The 23,547-nt window shown below is 44.9% G+C and overlaps 2 protein-coding genes across 3 annotated transcripts in view; one reads left to right on the forward strand and one right to left on the reverse strand.

The window, feature by feature from the left end:
- The first annotated feature begins 1,114 nt into the window (after nt 1-1,114).
- Nucleotides 1,115-22,366, forward strand: ipo11 (importin 11). Of its 2 annotated transcripts, XM_066658847.1 has the most exons (30): nt 1,115-1,200; nt 2,479-2,618; nt 2,713-2,813; nt 3,106-3,178; nt 3,320-3,523; nt 3,652-3,784; nt 3,994-4,052; nt 9,412-9,460; nt 9,644-9,714; nt 10,535-10,727; nt 11,366-11,518; nt 13,120-13,163; nt 13,274-13,364; nt 14,566-14,613; nt 14,741-14,846; nt 16,033-16,159; nt 16,273-16,306; nt 16,586-16,626; nt 16,892-17,008; nt 18,659-18,772; nt 19,462-19,577; nt 19,678-19,754; nt 20,118-20,197; nt 20,382-20,462; nt 20,561-20,656; nt 20,764-20,877; nt 21,020-21,141; nt 21,275-21,370; nt 21,476-21,560; nt 21,681-22,366. In XM_066658847.1, the coding sequence occupies exons 2-30, from the start codon at nt 2,481-2,483 to the stop codon at nt 21,843-21,845; spliced, it is 2,928 nt and encodes a 975-aa protein (XP_066514944.1). In that variant the 5' UTR covers nt 1,115-1,200; nt 2,479-2,480; the 3' UTR covers nt 21,846-22,366. The 2 variants fall into 2 exon arrangements, 1 of the variants encoding a protein (XP_066514944.1); XR_010798608.1 differs by lacking the exons at nt 21,476-21,560; nt 21,681-22,366 and having other exon boundaries at nt 20,970-21,141.
- Nucleotides 22,367-22,783: 417 nt separating this feature from the next.
- The window catches only part of oxct1a (3-oxoacid CoA transferase 1a), a 39,700-nt gene continuing 38,936 nt past the window's right edge, over nt 22,784-23,547 (reverse strand). The window contains exon 26 of the mRNA XM_066658844.1: nt 22,784-23,266. Within this exon, the coding sequence (XP_066514941.1) occupies nt 23,082-23,266 (185 nt within the window). The 3' untranslated portion in view covers nt 22,784-23,081. The remainder of the gene's footprint in view (nt 23,267-23,547) is intronic.

A 23,547-nucleotide genomic window follows, 5' to 3' on the forward strand; every position in this document is an offset into this window, starting at 1 on the left:
CACCCAGTCACTCACTCACACACTCACCCAGTTACTCACACCTGTGAACATTTTCACACACTCACCCACTCAGTCACACTCACACACTCACCCACTCACACACTTACCCAGTCATTCACACACTCACCTGGTCACTCACACACTCACCCAGTCACTCACACACTCACCTGGTCACTCACACACTTACTCGGTCACTCACACACTCACCCAGTCACTCACTCACACACTCACTCACACACTTACCCAGTCACTCACTTACACACTCACCCAGTCACTAACACGTTCACCCAGTCATTCACACCTGTGAACAGTTTCACCCACTCACCCACTCAGTCACACTAATACCTGTGGACAGTTTCAAACCCTCACCCAGTCACTCACACACTCACTCACTCACACACTTACCCAGTCACTCTCACACACACCAGTGGACAGTTACACACACCTGACCTGGGGGGGTATTAGTGTTTTAGGGAATAAACCCTATGTAAAATAAAATAAATACACAAGTCTGTTTTTAAGGTGGAGCTGTGATTCCTCACACTGAAGGAAACTGCTGAACTCCGGGTGACTGTCTGTGAGGAGTATAGTGTGTTCTCTCTGTGGTTTTGGGTGTCCAAAAACATACGTTGGTAGGTGGGTTGACGACTCAAAAAGTGCCCGTAGGTGTGAGTGAATGTGTGTGTGTGTGCTGCCCTGTGAAGGACTGGCGCCCCCTCCAGGGTGTATTCCCGCTTTGCGCCCAATGATTCCAGGTAGGCTCTGGACCCACCGCGACCCTGAACTGGATAAGGGTTACAGATAATGAATGAATGAATAAATGAATGTAGGCCTCTGACTCCGCCTGCTGCTCACTCTCTGTTGTTACAGTCTGCTGGTATGTGAGGTATGTGAGGTGTGTGTGTGTGTGTGAGAGAGAGAGACCCTATGAGTTTCCTGTTAAACCTGAAAACAGTAAATATGGATTTTCCTTCAACATTCCTCAATACGTTTAATAACTGTATTATTATAATTATTATTGTTTATTATACATAATATCATTTTTTAAAAACCACAATTGTTGTTTGTTGCCGGAAGTCACGTGGTGTTTATATAGGCGCCGCTGAGCCTCTGACGTCATTGGCCCGAGACGCCGGCAGTCGCGCACGTGAAGCTCGGTGCTGCGGAGATAGCGCGCGAGAGGGAGTTCACACAACACAGGTAAACAACACAGCCGCTCCACCTTAAACAGGCCAGGGTTAGCACACAGTCAGCGGTGCGAGCGGCTGAAGTTTAATTGTTGAAGGAATTGCCCTTTCCACCTTAAATGATGAGACTGTCCCTTTCAAGTGCCCAGGCTGAAACAGCACCGTTTAAGGTGGAACGGACAATTCCAGCATAATTTCTTTGAACTACAGGATGGTATGCTGCACCATTTAAGGTGGAACGAAACAATTTGGAGCAGATGTGTGTGTGCTGCAGTTTTTAAGGTGGAGCGGGAAGTTTCCCGAAGTTTGTTAAAGGCACTGTGTGTAATAAAGCCATGCTGAGGTAACGCAGTTAGCTTTAGCATTAGCGGAGGTGTGTTGTCTGTCTGTGGAGATGTTACTGCACTCTATTACACTGTTATTAACTGTGCAGTCATTACTGTGTGTTATTACAGCAGCGCTGCTCTTTACCCTGTGGAGTCCGGCTCCGCACTCCTCCGCAGTGCAGGTTCTGGGGTTATTTACATTCTCAGCGCTGCAGTGACACTGACGTGGTGGTGGTGTGTTAGTGTGTGTTGTGCTGGTGTAGAGTGGATCAGACACAGCAGTGCTGCTGGAGTTTTTAAACCCTGTGTCCACTCTCTGTCCACTCTGTGAGACACTCCTCCCTCGTTGGACCCCCACAGAGCAGGTGTGATGTGGTGGTGGATCATTCTCAGCGCTGCAGTGACACTGACGTGGTGGTGGTGTGTTAGTGTGTGTTGTGCTGGTGTAGAGTGGATCAGACACAGCAGTGCTGCTGGAGTTTTTAAACCCCTCATAGCACTTTTCCAGGAAAAGAATCCTGGTTCTTGAAACTGTTCTGTTCCTGATTCTTGGAACCTTGGTTCTTTCCAGTGAAGCGCCCCGTGTTTCTACAAGTTTAGAGTGGACCGGAGGTTACGTCACCAGTGGGGGGCGCTGCTGTGGCTGAATACAGCGTCAGAGTCATGACGGGGTCATTGTTTATTCTGTGTTCACCGTGGAGTCAGATCAGAGTGAGATATGACACTGTGTAAATGTTGAGTTCAGAGGCGTCCTGCTGAGGTGGTGAACAGTGGAGAAACGTAACTCTTCTTGGGTTCCAGCTGGGAACAAACTTTTCTTGTTCATGAACCAGTTTGTCGGTGGAAACTAACAGGGACCATTCCGGTTCTTCATCAGTGGGAAAGTCGCATCCAGACTACAGTCACTAATCATAGAGCTACGTATTCTACGTGTTCTGTAACGGGCAGTGTGTGTGTGTGTGTAGAGATGGACCTCCAGAGCGCTGGTCCTGTGGTTCTGCAGGTTCTAACTCAGGCCACGAGTCAGAACACGTCAGAACTGAAACCGGCCGAGGAGCAGCTGAAACAGTGGGAGACGCAGCCGGGCTTTTATTCTGTACTGCTGGTAAGATATGACCCCGCCCCTCGATGGCTCCACCTCTAACTCCGCCCACCCACAGCTCCAAAAGTGTCTTTAATCTGTGTTGTGTTTTGTGTAGGGCATCTTTAATGACCACAGGCTGGATGTGAACGTGCGGTGGCTGGCGGTGTTGTACTTTAAGAATGGAATCGAGCGTTACTGGAGGAGAGGAGCGCCGCAGTGAGACACTTGATACACACACACACACACACACACACACACAGTGGGAGCAGAAAAGTGTTTATCTGTCTCTCTCTCACTGTCTCTCTCTCTCTCTCTCTCTCTCACTGTCTCTCTCTCTCTCTCTCTCTCTCACTGTCTCTCTCTCTCTCTCTCACTGTCTCTCTCTCTTTCTCTCTCACTGTCTCTCTCTCTCTTTCTCTCACTGTCTCTCTCTCTCTCTCTCACTGTCTCTCTACTTCTCGCTCTCACTCTCTCTCGCTCTCTCTCTCTTTCTCTCTGTCTCTCTCAGTGCTCTGTCAGAGGAGGAGAAGTCGTCTCTCAGGTCTGGACTCATCACTAACTTTAAGGAGCCAGTTAATCAGGTCAGTGCAGGGGTCAGAACAGTTTGGACGCTTCAAGCCAGTTAAATGTACTTCACCTTTGTCTACAGATTCCTATTTGATGGTGTGTGTGTGTGTATTTTCTGTTATTTATTGTGTGTGTGTGTGTGTGTGTGTGTGTAGATAGCGACACAGATAGCAGTTCTGATAGCGAAGGTTGCGCGGCTGGACTGTCCACGGCAGTGGCCCGAGCTGATCCCAGTTCTGTTGGAGAAGGTTAAGGTTCTGGACGTTCTGCAGCAGAACCGCGCGCTCCTCACTTTCTACCACGTCACGAAAACCCTCGCCTCCAAACGCCTCGCCAACGACAGAAGACTCTTCCAAGAGGTAACACACACAAACACACACACACACATCATCCCTCACTAAACCCCTGACCACCTCCACCACCACCTCTAATAAATGTTATTACAGCATCCTAACACTGTGTGTGTGTGTGTGTGTGTGTGTTACAGTTATCCTCCAGTATCTACAGCTTTGTGTACTCTGTGTGGACTCATCACACTGACTCCTTCCTGCAGCAGCTTAATGCTGGAGACCAGCAGGGGGCGTTCAGCTCTCTGGAAAGGACCCTGCTCTCCCTCAAGGGTATGTGTGTACACTGTGGGGTGGGGAGGTGGTCTCAGCTTAGTAAAACCCTGAAGCATATAGGTTCTCCTGCTGACATATAGGTTCTAGGCCCCACAGCACCTTCAGCATGTGGTGGGGTCCAGGAGGCCTCGTCTGGTGATCGGCAGGTGGGCAGTGGTCTGGAGAGCGATGGGTTAAATGTGGGTTCTGTGTTGTGTTCTCCACAGTTCTACGGAAGCTGACCGTCCAGGGCTTTGTGAAACCTCAGGAGAACGTAGAGGTAATGGTGAGTATGAGCAGAGCAACGATGGTCAGTGACTGAGCGCCAGCTGAAACCAGATCCACCTTAACAGCTGCACGGGGTGCTTTCCAGCTCCTGCTCAGGTGGCCTTTAAGGTGAAATGAGAAGTTTGGATTTTCGAAGAGATTTAAACCTCTGGAGTCTGTGCTCCCACTGGAGGGATAAATGAGAACTTGTGCCAAAACACTTACGCAACTCAGCAAGGTTTTGTTCTAGAAATTTAATAAACATGCCCCAGAAACCTTAAAGGTTCTACAGTTCAAACCTTAAAGTGTCTACAGTTCAAACCTTAAAGGGTCTACTGTTCAAACCTTAAAGGGTCTACAGTTTAAACCTTAAAGGGTCTACTGTTCAAACCTTAAAGGGTCTACTGTTCAAACCTTAAAGGGTCTACTGTTCAAACCTTAAAGGGTCTACAGTTCAAACCTTAAAGGGTCTACATTTCAAACCTTAAAGAGTCTACAGTTCAAACCTCAAACCTTAAAGATTCTACTATTCAAACCTTAAAGGGTCTACAGTTCAAACCTCAAACCTTAAAGATTCTACTGTTCAAACCTTAAAGGGTCTACATTTCAAACCTTAAAAGGTCTAAAGTTCAAACATTAAAGCTTAACGTGTCTACAGTTCAAACCTTAAACCTTAACGGGTCTACAGTTGAAATCTGAAAGATTCTACTGTTCAAACCTTAAAGGGTCTACAGTTCAAACCTTAAAGGGTCAACAGTTCTAACCTTAAAAGGTCTAAAGTTCAAACATTAAACCTTAACGTGTCTACAGTTCAAACCTTAAAGATTATACAGTTCAAACCTTAAAGATTCTACTGTTCAAACCCTAAAGGGTCTACAGTTCAAACCTCAAAGATTCTACTGTTCAAACCTCAAAGGGTCTACAGTTCAAACCTTAAACCTTAACGGGTCTACAGTTGAAATCTGAAAGATTCTACTGTTCAAACCTCAAAGGGTCTACAGTTCAATCCTCAAAGGGTCTACTGTTCAAACCTTAAAAGGTCTACAGTTCAAACATTAAACCTTAACGTGTCTACAGTTCAAACCTTAAAGATTCTACTGTTCAAACCCTAAAGGGTCTACAGTTCAAACCTCAAAGATTCTACTGTTCAAACCTTAAAGGGTCTACAGTTCAAACCTTAAAGGGTCTACAGTTCAAACCTCAAAGGGTCTACAGTTCAAACCTCAAAGGGTCTACAGTTCAAACCTCAAAGGGTCTACAGTTCAAACCTCAAAGGGTCTACAGTTCAAACCTCAAAGGGTCTACAGTTCAAACCTCAAAGGGTCTACAGTTCAAACCTCAAAGGGTCTACAGTTCAAACCTCAAAGGGTCTACAGTTCAAACCTCTAAGATTCTACAGTTCAAACCTCAAAGGGTCTACAGTTCAAACCTCAAAGGGTCTACAGTTCAAACCTTAAAGATTCTACTGTTCAAACCTTAAAGATTCTACTGTTCAAACCTTAATGATTCTACTGTTCAAACCTCAAAGGGTCTTCTGTTCAAACCTCAAAGATTCTACTGTTCAAACCTTAAAGGGTCTACAGTTCAAACAATGATTTTACTGTTCACACCTCAAAGGGTCTACTGTTCAAACCTCAAAGGGTCTACAGTTCAAACCTTAAAGATTCTACTGTTCAAACCTTAATGATTCTACTGTTCAAACCTCAAAGGGTCTACAGTTCAAACCTTAAAGATTCTACTGTTCAAACCTTAATGATTCTACTGTTCAAACCTCAAAGGGTCTACTGTTCAAACCGTAAAGATTTTAATAGCATGATAATCCGGCCGCTCTTATTGGAGGATTATGGCATGTGAAACCGCTTATTTTAGTCATAAACAAAAGCACATGACTGTGTTTTGACACTGAACGCGGCGCTTGAGGTAAAGCTTGGATGCTCTCCGCTGCTTTCAAGCAGTCGTCTGAAGCTCACATGGATAGCTCTGATGCTCCAAAGCAGTTATTATCTTTGCTAAATAAACAAATACCACCGTTTACAAATGATTGAGTTGTTCACACTGATGTGGCGGGGTCTAATGGGTCGTTATCTTTGAGATCTCTGGGATTTTCTCACCTGTATCTCACACCTATCTCATGAAGAGTCAATGTGTGAGGCACAGGTTTAGAAAAATACAGTGTCACATCAGATTCTAACATCTCAGAAAGATGCAAACACAAGTGTGTAGCCAACACCCATGTTTACACCGTTCAGAGCTCTAAAGAAAACTACATAAATGTTCAAATGTTTTTTTTCACTTTATATCAGCACCTTTGAAAATAGGTTTTCGAGAAGTCCTTGTTTAGAGTGAATTTAAACAACAGAGGAATAACGTACAGACGTCTCTCTGTCAGTTCAGTTCAGCGGAGCTTCATTGGTCTGAATGTCATACAATAGACTATTGATATAGATACAGATACAATTACAACAGCAGGAATTATTTATTTACAGGATTACTGCTAATCAAACAAGAAAAGCAAAGAATGCAGAGACGATATAGATGTGTAATAGTAATGAGTAATGAATCAGTAATAAGTCAGTAATATTCAGTAATAATTAGTTACACTGTGTTGATGGACCACACTGCTTGTCTCTCAGGTTGTAGCAGTCTGTCAGGTCAGTGCAGAGCAGGAACCCAGGACAGACTCGGAACGCTCTCTGGTAGAACCTGCTTCTGACGGACTCATACTTGGGGCACTGGGTTAGGAAGTGCAGCTCTGTCTCCACCACCGAGAACTCACAGTGAGAGCACAGTCTGTCGGACTGATTGTATGAGATTAGGTTATAGCGTAGTCCACCGTACTGCTGCCGAGAGCTGAGCTGTGGGTGAGCTGACCGTCCCCTCACAGCCGTCCGTTTAGGACGTACAGACCTAGGCTGTGTGTCACGGTTTTCTCTGCGGTAGAACATTGGAAATGAACGTTGTTCCCTGTTATAAAGTGGTCACCGTGAGAGCTGATAAAGTCGGGCTGAGCTCCTGTCCTGGCGTTCAGGTCTCTAAATGACTGATATGTTGTTCTAAATTTGGAAAGGTTTCCTCATTGAAATAGGGTGATTCTGCTGGGGGTGATATAGATGAAGTCCATCAGCAGAGTACTCACCACAGTTCACAGGATATTAACACCTCTGCTGCTACTGAGGAGAACACCAGCATAAGTGAAAAGAAAGGTGAATCTAATGTTAACCATAGGGATGATGGAGAGCAGGAGAGGGTAAAACAAGGGGCAAAAGAGAAAGGAATTTGACAGAGAATAAAGGTAAAATGACCAGCTGCAGTAGATAAGGGAGGTGTCACAATTCACTGAGGGTGGACTGACGGAGACGGATGCACACGCTAAAACACAGTACTTACTTAAAGAAAAGATATAACAAAACAAAGACAGGCAACTACGGAAACAACAAAATATAGGAAATGAAACGAGAAAACGACAGAGACAGACAGACTGGACTAAGCAACATGACAGCAAAACAATACAATACTAGACGGGGAGAAACAAACAAACCTAGACAGGGAAAGTTAAACAGACAAATCTAGACATGGAGAGCGAAACAATACTAGGAAATGAAACGAGAAAATGACAGAGACAGACAGACAGGACTAAGCAACATGACAGCACGATAAAGGAAGCAAAACAATACATTACTAGATGGGGAGAGCTAAACAGACAAATCTAGACAGGGAGAGCGAAGCAATACAAGGACTTGGAACATGGAAACGACAGAGACAGACATACCGGACTAAGGAACAAGACACGGAAACACTGGAGGCGAAACAACAAGACTTAGAGGAATGAAACGACATGACTTAGAATAGGAAACAAAACGACGTGACTTGGAATGAGAATTAAACAAAATGAATGACCGATACGAGGAAGCGAGACAAAGGGACTTAAGTACATCTCACAGACAAGACACACCTGGAACAGATAATGAGAGGGCAGGGTAACAAATGAGACACGGACAAGGAGGAGGAACAAGGGCGGAGACATGGACAATAACCAACAGAGCCATGTGCTGAGAGAGCACATGGCAAGGAAAACAGGCGTGACAGGAGGGTGGAAGTGTATAAATGAGGATTTGAAAGGTCTAGGTAAAGTTATTTACAAATATGGGATGGCAAGGTTTGGTAGGAAAAAGCAAAAGAGACAAGACAGAATAAGGTCAAGGCAGTGGAGGCAAGTAGGGGAAGAGTAAAGAAATTATATCAAGATACTACAGAACGAGCTTAATGGTAGGCATTGTTAAGAAGAGCAAAAGAAAAAGAAGGAACATGCAAGGGTAGCTTTCTTAAGGAATCCATTTAATGTCATTTTTTAGTTTTGTTTTAAGCGATCATTCCAAAAAGTGGAGAAGAGCAGGCGGTATCTTTATCCCTAAAGAGAAAAAAGCTCATAAGTCTTAATGTGGAGGGTAAAAATTTCTTTAATGAAATAGCACCAAGACCTGCTGCTTATTTGAAAGCAAACAAATGTATTCATACATCAGTACAAAAGGCAGGGCTTTCAGGTTTTGCAGGATGTTTGGAACATAGCAGCATGGTCTGGCATCAGATTCAGACAGCTAAGAAAGAGGGTAGGGGTTTAAATGTTGTTTTACTAGTTTTACCTGATGCGTTTGGCTCAGTGTCACATTAACTTTGTGAGAAGCTTTTGAATTCTCCCAGATGCCAGATAAGGTAACTAGGCTGGTTAATGCATACTTTGAGGATATTCAGTTTTGCCGTAGTACAAGGAAATGTGTTACATCATGGCCGTGATTAGAAATGGGTAAAATGGATGGATGTACGATTTCTCAGTTAGCATTTACAATGGCGATGGAGGTAGTAATTTGGACCTCTAAGCGGGAGAGTTTGCACGATGGTACTCGGCTCCCCCCAGTTAGGTCTTTCATGGATGACACAAGGATGCTAACGACTGCTGTGCCTTGCACACGGTGGATGTTGGAGAATTCTGTTGATTGTCAAAGGAAAACTTTTTTAATGGAAGGAGAGATGATCCCTACAGTCCTGGAGAGAGCAGTGAAGAGTTGTGGTAGATGGTACAGTGCAGTGCTGAATGATACCACAGCATCAACAGTTGTCACGAGCAAAACGAGGCCACTGGCTTCGATGGGAGAATCTAGAGAAGCGGAGGATTTCCTGGCAAGAGTTGTAAGCAATGGAGGCAAGAAATATAAAGTTTTTGCTCGGAGCAACTTATGACGTCCTTCCATTGTGTTTACTACACAGAGGCCAGACATGATGCTCTACTCTGAAAGTTTATTTTACAGAGTTAACATTTCCTAAGGCTGCAGTAGAAGAAGCTATATATATATATTTCTCTCTGTATCTCTCTCTCTGTGCAGGGGTTTCTCGGTGCTGTGTTTGAGAGGCTGCAGCAGTTTGTAGAGTGCTGTAAGTAACTCATCTTTAGCTTGTATTGATTTTGACACATAATTTCTGCCCCGCCTCATTCAGCCTACAGCAGTGTAGCTGACAGCAACAGCACATCACACTCACCCGCACCAACACACACCCTCTACACTTTGGAATAGGCGTACAGTGTTTTTAGTGTGTGTGTGCGTGTGTGTGTTGCAGGTGGTCTGGTGGGTCCAGGCAGTGTTTGCAGGGAGAAGCTGGAGAAGACCATCATCCTGTTCACTAAAGTGGTAAACAAGTGTGTTAGTGACAGGTGTGTGTGTGTGTGTGTTAGTGGCAGGTGTGTGTGTGTGTTAGTGACAGGTGTGTGTGTGTGTTAGTGACAGGTGTGTGTTAGTGGCAGGTGTGTGTGTGTGTATTGGTGAGAGGTGTATGTGTTAGTGACCGGTGTGTGTGTGTTAGTGACAGGTGTGTGTGTGTGTGTGTTAGTGACAGGTGTGTGTTGGTGAGAGATGTATGTTAGTGACAGGTGTGTGTAAGAGTTAGTGACAGGTGTGTGTTGGTGAGAGGTGTACGTGTTAGTGACAGATGTGTGTGTGTGTTGGTGAGAGGTGTATGTGTTAGTGACAGGTGTGTGTGTGTTGGTGAGAGGTGTATGTGTTAGTGACAGGTGTGTGTTGGTGAGATGTGTATGTGTTAGTGACAGATGTGTGTGTGTTGGTGAGAGGTGTACGTGTTAGTGACAGGTGTGTGTGTGTTGGTGAGAGGTGTACGTGTTAGTGACAGGTGTGTGTGTGTTGGTGAGAGGTGTTTGTGTTAGTGACAGGTGTGTGTGTGTTGGTGAGAGGTGTATGTGTTAGTGACAGGTGGGTGTTGGTGAGAGGTGTACGTGTTAGTGACAGATGTGCGTGTGTTGGTGAGAGGTGTATGTGTTAGTGACAGGTGTGTGTTGGTGAGATGTGTATGTGTTAGTGACAGGTGTGTGTTGGTGAGATGTGTATGTGTTAGTGACAGGTGTGTGTAAGAGTTAGTGGCAGGTGTGTGTGTGTGTTAGTGATAGGTGTGTATGTATGTGTTAGTGACAGGTTTGTGCGCGTGTGTGTGTTCCAGCTGCTGGATTTCCTGGAGTGCCACCCGTTCTCGTTCATCCCACTGATACGGCGGTCTCTGGAGTTCTGTGTTGGCTCCGTGTTCTCGACAGTGGGAGACGGGTTCCTTTTTGAGCGCTTCATAGTTCAGTGCCTCAACCTCATCAAGAGCATCGTCAAGAACGAATCATATCGGCCCGACAAGAACATAGAAGGTACCAGCCACACAGAGCAGAACCACGGTACACCCTGCATCATCCTCATGCTAGAACATTCTCATAGTATAACATTCTCACAGTATAACATCCTCACGCTAGAACATCCTACCGCTGGAAAATCCTCACAGAAAAACATCCTCACGCTAGAACATCCTGACTCTAGAACATCCACACAGTATAACACTCTTACAGAAGAACATCCTGACTCAAGAACATCCTCAGAGTAGAACATCCTCACACTAGAACATCCTCACAGCATAACATCCTGACTCTAGAACATCCTCTAAGAAGAACATCCTCACGCTAGAACATACTCACAGAAGAACATCCTGACTCTAGAACATCCTCACAGTAGAACATCCTCATGCTAGAACATCCTCACAGAAGAACATCCTGACTCTAGAACATCCTCACAGTAGAACATCCTCATGCTAGAACATCCTCACAGAAGAACATCCTCATGCTAGAACACCCTCACAGTATAAAATCCTCACGGTAGAGCATCCTTGTGTTAGAACATCCTCATGGAAGAGCATCCTCACGGTAGAGCATCCTCACACTAGAACATCCTCACGCTAGAGCATTGTAGAACATACAACCACCTGAGACTTTACATACTTGTGTGTGTGTTCTAGACACTAGGCCCGAGGTTATGCAGGCTCATAAAATTAGAACTGAGTTCTTCACCCCCCCGACGCTGACGGAGATTGCCAGGAGACTGGTGTCTAAGTACTTCCTGCTGACAGAAGAGGAGCTGCTGATGTGGGAGGAAGACCCTGAGGGCTTCGGTACGGAGACCCCAATGGCACTGGATGTTAATCTGTATCTTCTCTGTTAATCTGACTCCGCTCTGTTAATCTGACCTCTCTCTGTTAATCTGACTCCGCTCTGTTAATCTGACCTCTCTCTGTTAATCTGACCCCTCTCTGTTAATCTGACTCCTCTCTGTTAATCTGACTCCTCTCTGTTAATCTGACTCCACTCTGTTAATCTGACCTCTCTCTGATAATCTGACTCCACTCTGTTAATCTGACCTCTCTCTGTTAATCTGTCCCCTCTCTGTTAATCTGTCCCCTCTCTGTTAATCTGACCCCTCTCTGTTAATCTGACCTCTCTCTGTTAATCTGACTCCTCTCTGTTAATCTGACCTCTCTCTGTTAATCTGACCTCTCTCTGTTAATCTGACCCCTCTCTGTTAATCTGACTCTCTGTTAATCTGACCCCTCTCTGTTAATCTGACCCCTCTCTGTTAATCTGACCCCTCTCTGTTAATCTGACCTCTCTCTGTTAATCTGACTCCTCTCTGTTAATCTGACTCCTCTCTGTTAATCTGACCTCTCTCTGTTAATCTGACCCCTCTCTGTTAATCTGACCCCTCTCTGTTAATCTGACCTCTCTCTGTTAATCTGACTCCTCTCTGTTAATCTGACCTCTCTCTGTTAATCTGACCTCTCTCTGTTAATCTGACTCCTCTCTGTTAATCTGACCTCTCTCTGTTAATCTGACCTCTCTCTGTTAATCTGACTCCTCTGTGTTAATCTGACCCCTCTCTGTTAATCTGACCTCTCTCTGTTAATCTGACCCCTCTCTGTTAATCTGACCTCTCTCTGTTAATCTGACCCCTCTCTGTTAATCTGACCTCTCTCTGTTAATCTGACCCCTCTCTGTTAATCTGACTCCTCTCTGTTAATCTGACCTCTCTCTGTTAATCTGACCTCTCTCTGTTAATCTGACTCCTCTCTGTTAATCTGACCTCTCTCTGTTAATCTGACCCCTCTCTGTTAATCTGACCCCTCTCTGTTAATCTGACCTCTCTCTGTTAATCTGACCCCTCTCTGTTAATCTGACTCCTCTCTGTTAATCTGACTCCTCTCTGTTAATCTGACTCCACTCTGTTAATCTGACCTCTCTCTGATAATCTGGCTCCACTCTGTTAATCTGACCTCTCTCTGTTAATCTGTCCCCTCTCTGTTAATCTGACCCCTCTCTGTTAATCTGACCTCTCTCTGTTAATCTGACTCCTCTCTGTTAATCTGACCCCTCTGTGTTAATCTGACCCCTCTGTGTTAATCTGACCCCTCTCTGATAATCTGACTCCTCTCTGATAATCTGACCTCTCTCTGTTAATCTGACCTCTCTCTGTTAATCTGACTCTTCTCTGTTAATCTTTTGCAATCTGAGTTCTTCTCTGGTTTAATCTGAATTGGTTTCAGATTTAACCTGAGTTCAGAGTTAATTCCTGTTTTAATCTGAGTTGATATCTTGTTAAATTTAATTTGATCAGTGGTAATCTCTGGTTTCATCAGAGTTCATTTCTGGTTTAAATGGAATTACGATCAAGTTTTAATCTGAGTTAATCTCTAATTTAATCTGGGTTGTGTGTTTGCAGCTGTTGAAGAGACGGGTGGAGACTCGTGGAAGTACAGCCTGAGAGTGAGTGACACACTCCATCTACATCAGTGTGTGTTTTGGGGTGGTAGTGAAGAGGGGGATTTTGTGGGGATGTTAGAGGATGGTGTTAATTCCCTTCCTTCTCTCCCCAGCCATGTACGGAGGTGGTGTTCCTGGATATTTTCCACAGCTACAGTCAAACTCTGACTCCTGTTCTTCTGGAGATGGTGCACAGCCTGCAAGGTCAGACAGCTTTGTTTACTTGTTAACATATTATTTACATATTTACAGGCCCAACTCCTGGTCAGCAAGTGCGGCCAGACATCCCATGTGGTTAATAAGGTATTGCAATAGTCTACTGGGTGGTTGCTAAGGTGTTGCTGTGGTCTCCTGTGGTGGTGCTAAGGTGTTGCTGTTGTCTACAAGGTGGTTGTTAAGGTGTTGCTATATTCTACAGTGTGGTTGCTAAGGTGTTGTTGTGGTCTCCTGTGTTGTTGCTAAGGTGTTGCTCTTGTCTTCAAGGTGGTTGCTAAGGTGTTGCTATGGTCTACCAGGTGGTTGCTAAGGTGTTGCTCTAGTCTTCTGTGTGATTACTAAGGTGTTGCAATGGTCTACTCGGTGGTTGCTAAGGTGTTGCTGTAATCTTCTGTGTGATTGCTAAGGTGTTGCTATGATCTACTGTGTGTTTGCTAAGGTGTTGCAATGGTCTTCTGTGTGGTTGTTGCTCTTTTTTATCAGGTGGTTGCTAAGGTGTTGCTGTTTTCAATCAGGTGGTTACTAAGGTGTTGCTGTTGTCTGTCAGGTGGTTGCTAAGGTGTTGCTATATTCTACAGTGTGGTTGCTAAGGTGTTGTTGTGGTATCCTGTGTTATGGCTAAGGTGTTGCTGTTGTTTACAAGGTGGTTGCTATGGTCTACCAGGTGGATGCTACTGTAGTCTTCTGTGAGGTTGCAAAGCTGTTGCTGTGGTCTACAGTGTGGTTGCTAAGGTGTTGCTGTGGTCTACCATGTGGTTGCTAAGGTGTTGCTATGGTCTACTGGGTGGTTGCTAAGGTGATGTTGTCATCTCATTCATTCATTCATTCATTATCTGTAACCGCTTATCCAGTTCAGGGTCATCTCCCATGTAGTTATCCAGTGTCCAGCACGTTGTCCAACGCAGTGTCCAGAGCAGTGTCCAACACAGTGTCCAGCACAATGTCCAGAGCAGTGTACAGTGTCCAGTGCAGTGTCCAACACAGTGTCCAGTGTCCAGCACAATGTCCAGAGCAGTGTACAGTGTCCAGAGCAGTGTCCAACACAGTGTCCAGTGTCCAGCACAATGTCCAGAGCAGTGTACAGTGTCCAGTGCAGTGTCCAGAGCATTGTTGGGTGCAGTGTCCAGAACAGCTGACCGGTAGAGTATCAGAGGTCAGGTTCTGATGTTGTGTGTGTGTGTGTGTCCAGGTCCCAGTGATGTGAATGACACAGTGCAGCTGCTGATAAAGGATGCAGGTACACAACCTTCCCCTCTGGAACATATAATAAAATCCCTTAGACAGGCCACCGACTTACACTGCGTGTGTGTGTGTGTGTGTGTGTGTGTGTGTGTGTGTGTGTGTGTGTGTGTGTGTGTGTGTAGTGTATAACTCTGTGGGTTTAGCTGCGTATGAACTGTTTGACAGTGTTGACTTCGATCAGTGGTTCAACAATCAACTGCTGGGAGAACTGCAGATCAGCCACAATAGGTAACTCAACGCTCCACACTACACACTCTGTAACACAGCTGTACACTCTGTAACTCAACTGTACACTCTAACTCAACTGTTCACTCAGTAACTTAACTGTACATTCTGTATCACAGCTGTACACTCTGTAACACAACTGTACACTCTGTAACTTAACTGTACACTCTGTAACACAACTGTACACTGTAACTTAACTGTACACTCTAATTCAGCTGTACACTCTAACTCAACTGTACACTCTAACGACTGTACATTCTATAACTTAACTGTACACTCTAACAACTGTACACTCTGTAACTTAACTGTACACTCTAATTCAGCTGTACACTCTAACTCAACTGTACACTCTTAACAACTGTATACTCTGTACCTTAACTGTACACTCTAACTCAGCTGTACACTCTAACACAACTGTACATTCTGTAACTTAACTGTACACTCTAACAACTGTACACTCTAACAACTGTATACTCTGTACCTTAACTGTACACTCTAACTCAGCTGTACACTCTAACACAACTGTACATTCTGTAACTTAACTGTACACTCTAATTCAGCTGTACACTCTAACAACTGTACACTGTAACTTAACTGTACACTCTAACTCAACTGTACACTCCACTCTAACTTAACTGTACACTCTAATTCAGCTGTACACTCTGTAACTTAACTGTATGCTCTAACTCAGCTGTACATTCTAACACAACTGTACATTCTGTAACATAACTGTACACTCTAACTCAGCTGTACACTCTAACACAACTGTACACTCTGTAACTCAATAGTACACTCTAACTCATCTGTACACTTCACTCTAACTCAGCTGTACATTCTAACACAACTGTACACTCTGTAACTCAACAGTACACTCTAAATCAACTGTACACTCTATCATAACTGTACAGTCTAACTCAACTGTACACTAACAGCTGTACACCCTGTATCACAACTGTACACTCTGTAACTCAACTGTACAACACAACTGCACTCTAACACACTCTGTAACAAAACTGCAACAACTGAAACACACTCTGTAAAACAACTACACACACTAACAAAACTGAACAGTTTTAGCACAACTACACACTGTAACACAACTACACATTTATAAGTATGGGGTTGTGTGTATTTCGTGGTTTGTGTGTGTGTATTTGTATGTGGATGTGTGTGTGTGGGGGGGTGTTAGGTATAAACTGATCCGGAGGAGGGTGATCTGGTTGGTTGGACAGTGGATCTCAGTGAAGTTTAAACCTGAATTGCGCCCCCTGCTGTATGAGGTCATCCTCACACTCTTGCAGGACCCTGACCTAGTGGTGAGGAAATACACCCTACAAACACTAACACACCATGTTATACACACTACACACACTAACACACGCTTTTATACACACTACACACACTAACACATCCTGTGTGTGTATTTCAGGTTCGAATAGAGACTGCAACGACTCTGAAGCTGGATATCCTTGACTGATCCAGACTCTCCACTTTAAAGGTGCAGTCTGTCTCCCACATCTTCCCGTGTGACACAGCACTACAGCACCCCCTGCTGACCAGACAGTGCCAGTCTAATCTGAACCTGTGTTATCCATGCCCCCCACCCCACCCCCCTATGGAGATGAAGCTGGTTCAGACTGCTGGTCGAGGGTGGTGTGATGGACTGCACCTTTAAGTCAGTGGCAGTGGGTGGTGTTTATTATGGAAGTGTTTTATGTTTCTTTCTTTAACTTTTTCTTCACCTGTGGATGACTTTGAGTTCAGAACAGAGCAGTTCCTCCCGGTGAGACCCTCACACACACCTACACACACACACACCCTCACACACACCTACACACACACACACACACCCTCACACACACCTACACACACACACCCTCACACACATCTACACACACACACACCCTCACACACATCTACACACACACACACCCTTACACCTCCACACACACACAAACCCTCACACCTCCACACACACACACACACACACACAAGGTTAAAGTAGCACAAATGAACTGTCTCTCTCTCTCTCTCTCTCTCTCTCTCAGTATTTGGAGTCCATGTTTACGTTGCTGTTTCAGTTGTTGCAGCAAGTGAACGAGTGCGACAGTAAGATGCAAATTCTACATGTTCTGTCCTGCGTTATCGAGCGAGTGAGCTCACAGGTCAGAGCACATCTGTAACCCTCACTGCACATCTGTAACACTGTAGACGTTCAACCCTCACTGCACATCTGTAACACTACAGACATTTAACCCTCACTGCACATCTGTAACACTGTAGACGTTCAACCCTCACTGCACATCTGTAACACTACAGACATTTAACCCTCACTGCACATCTGTAACACTGTAGACGTTCAACCCTCACTGCACATCTGTAACACTACAGATGTTTAATCCTCACTGCACATCTGCAACACTACAGCACTACAGACGTTTAAACCCTCACTGCACATTTGTAAAACTACAGATGTTTAAACCCTCACTGCACATTTGCAAAACTACAGATGTTTAAACCCTCACTGCACATCTGTAACACTAGACATTTAACCCTCACTGCACATCTGTAACACTGTAGACGTTCAACTCTCACTGCACATCTGTAACACTACAGATGTTTTATCCTCACTGCACATCTGCAACACTACAGCACTACAGACGTTTAAACCCTCACTGCACATTTGTAAAACTACTGATGTTTAAACCCTCACTGCACGTCTGTAACACTACAGACGTTCACCCCTCACTGCACATCTGTAACACTACAGATGTTTAATCCTCCCTGCACATCTGCAACACTACAGCACTACAGACGTTTAAACCCTCACTGCACATTTGTAAAACTACAGATATTTAAACCCTCACTGCACATTTGTAAAACTACAGATGTTTAAACCCTCACTGCACGTCTGTAACACTACAGACGTTCACCCCTCACTGCACATCTGTAATACTGTAGATGTTCACCCCTACCTGCACATCTGTAACACCACAGATGTTTAAATGCTCATTGCACATCTATAACACTATAGATGTTTAAACCTCACTGCACATCTGTAACACATATGTTTAAACCTCACTGCACATCTGTAACACTAGACATTTAAACCCTCACTGCACATCTAACACTACAGACGTTTAAATCCTCACTGCACATCTGTAACACTACAGACGTTTAAACCCTCACCGCACATCTAACACTACAGATATTTAACCCTCACTGCACATCTAAAACTACAGACGTTTAACCCTCACGGCACATCTGTAACACTACAGAAATTTAAACCTTCACTGCACATTTGTAACACTACAGACATTTAAACCCTCACTGCACATCTGTAACACATATGTTTAAACCTCACTGTACATCTGTAACACTACAGACGTTTAAACCCTCACTGCATATCTGTAACACTACAGACATTTAACCCTCACTGCACATCTAAAACTACAGACATTTAACCCTCACTGCACACCTAAAACTACAGACGTTTAACCCTCACGGCACATCTGTAATACTACAGACATTTAAACCCTCACTGCACTTCTGTAACACACTGCATATCTGGTAACTTCACTGCACATTTGTAACACATCTGTAACCCTCACTGCACATCTATAACATTCACTGCAGATCTGTAACACAGTTGTATTTCTCACAGCAAATCTATAACATTCACTGCACATCTGTAACACTACACACCTGTGACTCTAGGCGCATACATGTAATCTTAAATGCACACCTGTAACACTGCACATGTGTAAACCTCACTGCAACTGCACTGTAACACTCTGGGCTGTTTGTGTGTGTAGATCCGGCCTTTCGTTGGCTGTTTGGTGGCGTATCTCCCATTGCTGTGGAAACAGTCAGAGGACCACAACATGCTACGCTGTGCCATCATCACCACATTAATCCATCTGGTACAGGTACAGCCTTTCACAATAAGAGTCTTTCACCGCATTAATCCACCTGGTACAGGTACAGCCTTTCACAATAAGTGTCTTTCACCGCATTAATCCACCTGGTACAGGTACAGCCTTTCACAATAAGAGTCTTTCACCACATTAATCCACCTGGTACAGGTACAGCCTTTCACAATAAGAGTCTTTCACCACATTAATCCACCTGGTACAGGTACAGCCTTTCACAATAAGAGTCTTTCACCGCATTAATCTACCTGGTACAGGTACAGCCTTTTACAATAAGAGTCTTTCACCGCATTAATCTACCGGGTACAGGTACAGCCTTTTACAATAAGAGTCTTTCACCGCATTAATCTACCTGGTACAGGTACAGCCTTTTACAATAAGAGTCTTTCACCACATTAATCCACCTAGTACAGGTACAGCCTTTCACAATAAGAGTCTTTCACCACATTAATCCACCTGGTACAGGTACAGCCTTTCACAATAAGAGTCTTTCACCGCATTAATCTACCTGGTACAGGTACAGCCTTTTACAATAAGAGTCTTTCACTGCATTAATCCACCAGTATTATTTATTGATTATTGTTAATTGTGTATGGTTTATTGTGTAATGTTTAAGTATTGTTTATTGAGGATTGTGTATTGATTGTAGTTAGTTGTGTATGGTTTATTGTGTATTGTTTTTGCAGGGTCTGGGAGCCGAGTGCAGGAATCTTTACCCCTTCCTCCTCCCAGTGATTCAGCTCAGCACCGACGTCTCTCAGCCCCCACACGTCTACCTTCTGGAGGACGGCCTGGAACTGTGGTAAAACACTGTGTGTGTGTGTGTGTCTGTCTGTCTGTCTGAATGTTTGTGTGCGTGTGTCTGTCTGTCTCTGTGTAAGCTGATTATGTGTATGTTACAGGTTGGTGACACTGGAGAACAGTCCTGATGTCACTCCTGAACTGCTCCGCCTCTTTCACAACATGTCTCCCCTTCTCGGTATGTCCTCCCCCTATCCCTCTGAGACTCCTCCCTCTATCCCTCTGAGACTCCTCCCTCTATCCTTCTGAGACTCCTCCCTCTAACCCTCAGACTCCTCCCTCTATCCTTCTGAGACTCCTCCCTCTATCCCTCAGACTCCTCCCTCTATCCATCTGAGACTCCTCCCTCTATACATCAGACTCCTCCCTTTATACCTGACTCCTCCCTCTATCCCTCTGAGACTCCTCCCTCTATCCCTCTGAGACTCCTCTCCATCCCTCTGAGACTCCTCCCTCTATCCCTCTGAGACTCCTCTCCATCCCTCTGAGACTCCTCATTTCTCTCTCTCTTTTTTTTTCCCTCCGTGTCTGTTTTTCCCAGAGTTGAGTTCTGAGAATCTGAGGATGTGTTTCCAAATCATCACGTCCTACCTGTACCTCTCCGCCGGCGACTTCCTGCAGGTCAGACCCTCGCAACTTCCCACATTCCAGATCAATCACAGTCACACTCTGGATTAATCCCACACACAGACACATGTCCGTTTGAGACAGAGAGTAGGGAATAATCCAGTTTGTTTTACAGATTCTCTATGTGTGCATGTCCCTGTGTGTCTTGGTGTGTGTGGATATGTGTGTGTTTTTCCAGATGTACGGTGAGGGACTGTGCAGATGTTTATGTGATTTACTGAAGGACATCACCCACGAGGGACAAGTCCAGGTTCTAAAGGTGCTTTATTCTCTCTCTCTCTCTCTCTCTCTTTTTCTCTGTGTGTGTGTGTGTGTATAATTTTGTGTGTATAATTGTGTGTGTGTGTGTGTGTGTAGGTGGTGGAGATGGTGATGAAGGTCAGTCCTCTGGTTGGTCCTCATCTGTTCCGGACGCTGCTGCCCTCTGTGCTCCGGGGGGTTCTAGAGGGAGAGGTGAGGATCTCGTCCATCCATTCATTTATTCATCTCCCAAACACAGTCTTAGTGAACTCTCTTAGAACTAAAGTCTTCCGTGTGTGTGTGTGTGTTTGTGTTTGTAGCGGTATCCCGTGGTGATGTCCGTGTATCTGGGGGTGATGGGTCGAGTTCTCCTCCAGAACTCCAGTTTCTTCACTGAGCTCCTCTACCAGATCTCCCAGGAGATACATCAAGAGGTAAACACACACACACACACACACACACACACACACAAACAGAGGTGCAGTGTGTGTTGGGGACCCTGATAGTGGTGTGTGTGTGTGTGTAGGTACATTGTGTGTTGAGGACCTTGATAGAGGTGTGTGTGTGTGTGTGTAGGTGCAGTGTGTGTTGGGGACTCTTATAGAGATGTGGGTGGATCGGATGGACAACATCACTCAGCCAGAGAGGAGGAAACTGTCCAGTCTCGCCCTGCTGTCCCTCCTCCCCTCCCCCGACAGGTCAGGTTACAACCACCTCCTTTGTGTGCTGAGAGTGGAGACAGTTTGTGTGTTCACTGTGTCTGCGTATAGGTGTGTGTGTGTGTGTGTGAGTGTACAGTAAGTAATGCTAACCCTAGCTGCTCTCTCTCAGTGTGATTCAGGAAAAGTTCTGTGGCATCATCAACATTTGTGTGGAATCTTTACACGACGTGATGACAGAGGAATCTGAGACCGGCACACTCCGAGAGTGAGTAACTCTCTCTCTCACACACACACACACACACACGCCGTATAAAATATATATAAACATAAGATATCTCTCTCTCTCTCTCTCTCTCTCTCTCTCTCTCAGTTGTATGTTGATGAATCCTCTGGAGGAGCCGAAGTTCTCTGAGGATGAGGAGCCTCTGACGGAGCAGGACAAGAGGAAGAGGCTGGTGAGTCCTGATCAGTGACCAATAACAGTGATCTCCTGGGACTGATTGTGTGTGAGTGTCGGGGGGGGGGTTGTTCTCCTGGGATTGACTCTGTGTGTGTGTGTGTGTGTGTGTGTGTAGCTGGCGCTGCAGGACCCCGTGCACCGCGTGTGTCTGCAGCAGTGTGTGTTTGAGAAGCTGAAGGCTCAGCAGGTGCTGATGGGCGAGGCGGAGTTCCAGGGGCTGATGGAGACGGTCGACACCGAAGTGGTGCGGCAGCTTCAGGAGTTTCTCACCGGGTTCTGAACCACAACCCAACTACAGCAGCCCACCTTTAGAGTAGGGGTTTGTAATAGTTGTGTAATAACACCTTAACTTTCAGACTCTAGCAGTGCACTGTTGTAATTACACAAGTGTATCTTGTTAGTAACTGTATAATTACATATAATGGTGAATATTACAGCATGGTTTTAGTTTATTTATCTGTAAAAACATGTCATTATGTGGTAATTATCTAAATACACTTGTGTAATTATGTAACTGATGTTCAAACTCTTTGGTAATTCATCTGTATTAACATGTAATAACATGCTAATGTAGCACTGAAATGAACTTAACCATGAATTCATCACAGTAACTAAGTTGTTATACATATATGAATGATGTGTTATTACTCAGTTATAAACCACGGTCTACAGGGTGGGACAGATACTGTTTCCTTTTTATACTTTTCCTTTGTCTCTGAATTATTTTTGTTTCCTGAAACAGTGAGACACTGTAAATAAAAAACACAAACAATGTAGTAAATAAATAAACAGCTCAGAACTCAAAGCTTTAAACAGAAACCAGTGACCTTTCTGTCTCCCGCATTCCCGAAGTGATCCGGGTTAATCCCCCTGCTCGTCTTCACTGGACACGGCACTGTCTTAGATTTACTTTGAGTCTAAAGGCAGTTTCGTGGAAGCTTCATGGTGTCCACGTTTTTCATGCCCTCATATCGTCTGCTGCGTGAGCCTCGTATCTGTGAATGTGGGTCGAGTGAAGGGTTTTTGGCTCTGTGCAGTTCCCCATAGCGCTCCCCTGAGGGAGTAAATCAGACCTGGATAATTAACTTAATAAACTCGAGAAACTGCTGGAATCGGAGCTCCAGAGTAATTTGAATTATTTGGACAGCAGTGTTTACATTCTCTGGTCCTGTCCCGGTTCTGCTCCAAAAACAAACCAACACAGCAATGGATTTGGAACCTTTGAATTCCTTTATTCCGATCAAAGAGTAAAAACAGGCTGGACATTTTATAAAGTCACAGACATCAGGAGCTTCTTTTAGAATTCTCCACTCCACTTTAAGAAGCAGTTACATTTTCTTTGTAAAATTCGGAATTCCACCTTAAAATGGCACAGAATCTTTTAGTGCAGTGAACTTTTTAGACCATTTAAGGTGGACTGAAAAATTAGAATACGTTTAGCCCTTCCGTGACCTGTGTTTGTTGCATTATCGACGTTAGCCTTGCAGCTCCAAGGCTCTGTGTAAATGTGAGTGCGCTAAGCGTCGCAGGGCTCAACTCTGAGGATTTCAGGGGTCTCTCCTCGACACTTTCGGACCCCCACCTCACACTCTGACACTGTGGAAGGTGTAGAGTCTGCACTCAGCAGAACACACACTCGGATCCAGCGGCTGGACAGCACACACTCCTCCAGCGACATGCAGCGACAAGACTGGGACTTATCTGGAACCGCAAACAAGAACAGAGCCTAGTTAATCAAACACCAGAGGAACTCCATCACTCCAGAGAACACAGTTCCACTGTTCCACACACCAGAGGAACCCCATCACTCCAGAGAACACAGTTCCACTGTTCCACACACCAGAGGAACCCCATCGCTCCAGAGAACACAGTTCCACTGTTCCACACACCAGAGGAACCCCATCGCTCCAGAGAACACAGTTCCACTGTTCCACACACCAGAGGAACCCCATCGCTCCAGAGACCACAGTTCCACTGTTCCA

Source organism: Hoplias malabaricus, unplaced genomic scaffold (assembly GCF_029633855.1).
Source record: "Hoplias malabaricus isolate fHopMal1 unplaced genomic scaffold, fHopMal1.hap1 scaffold_93, whole genome shotgun sequence".
In the NCBI taxonomy this organism is placed as follows: Eukaryota; Metazoa; Chordata; class Actinopteri; order Characiformes; family Erythrinidae; genus Hoplias; species Hoplias malabaricus.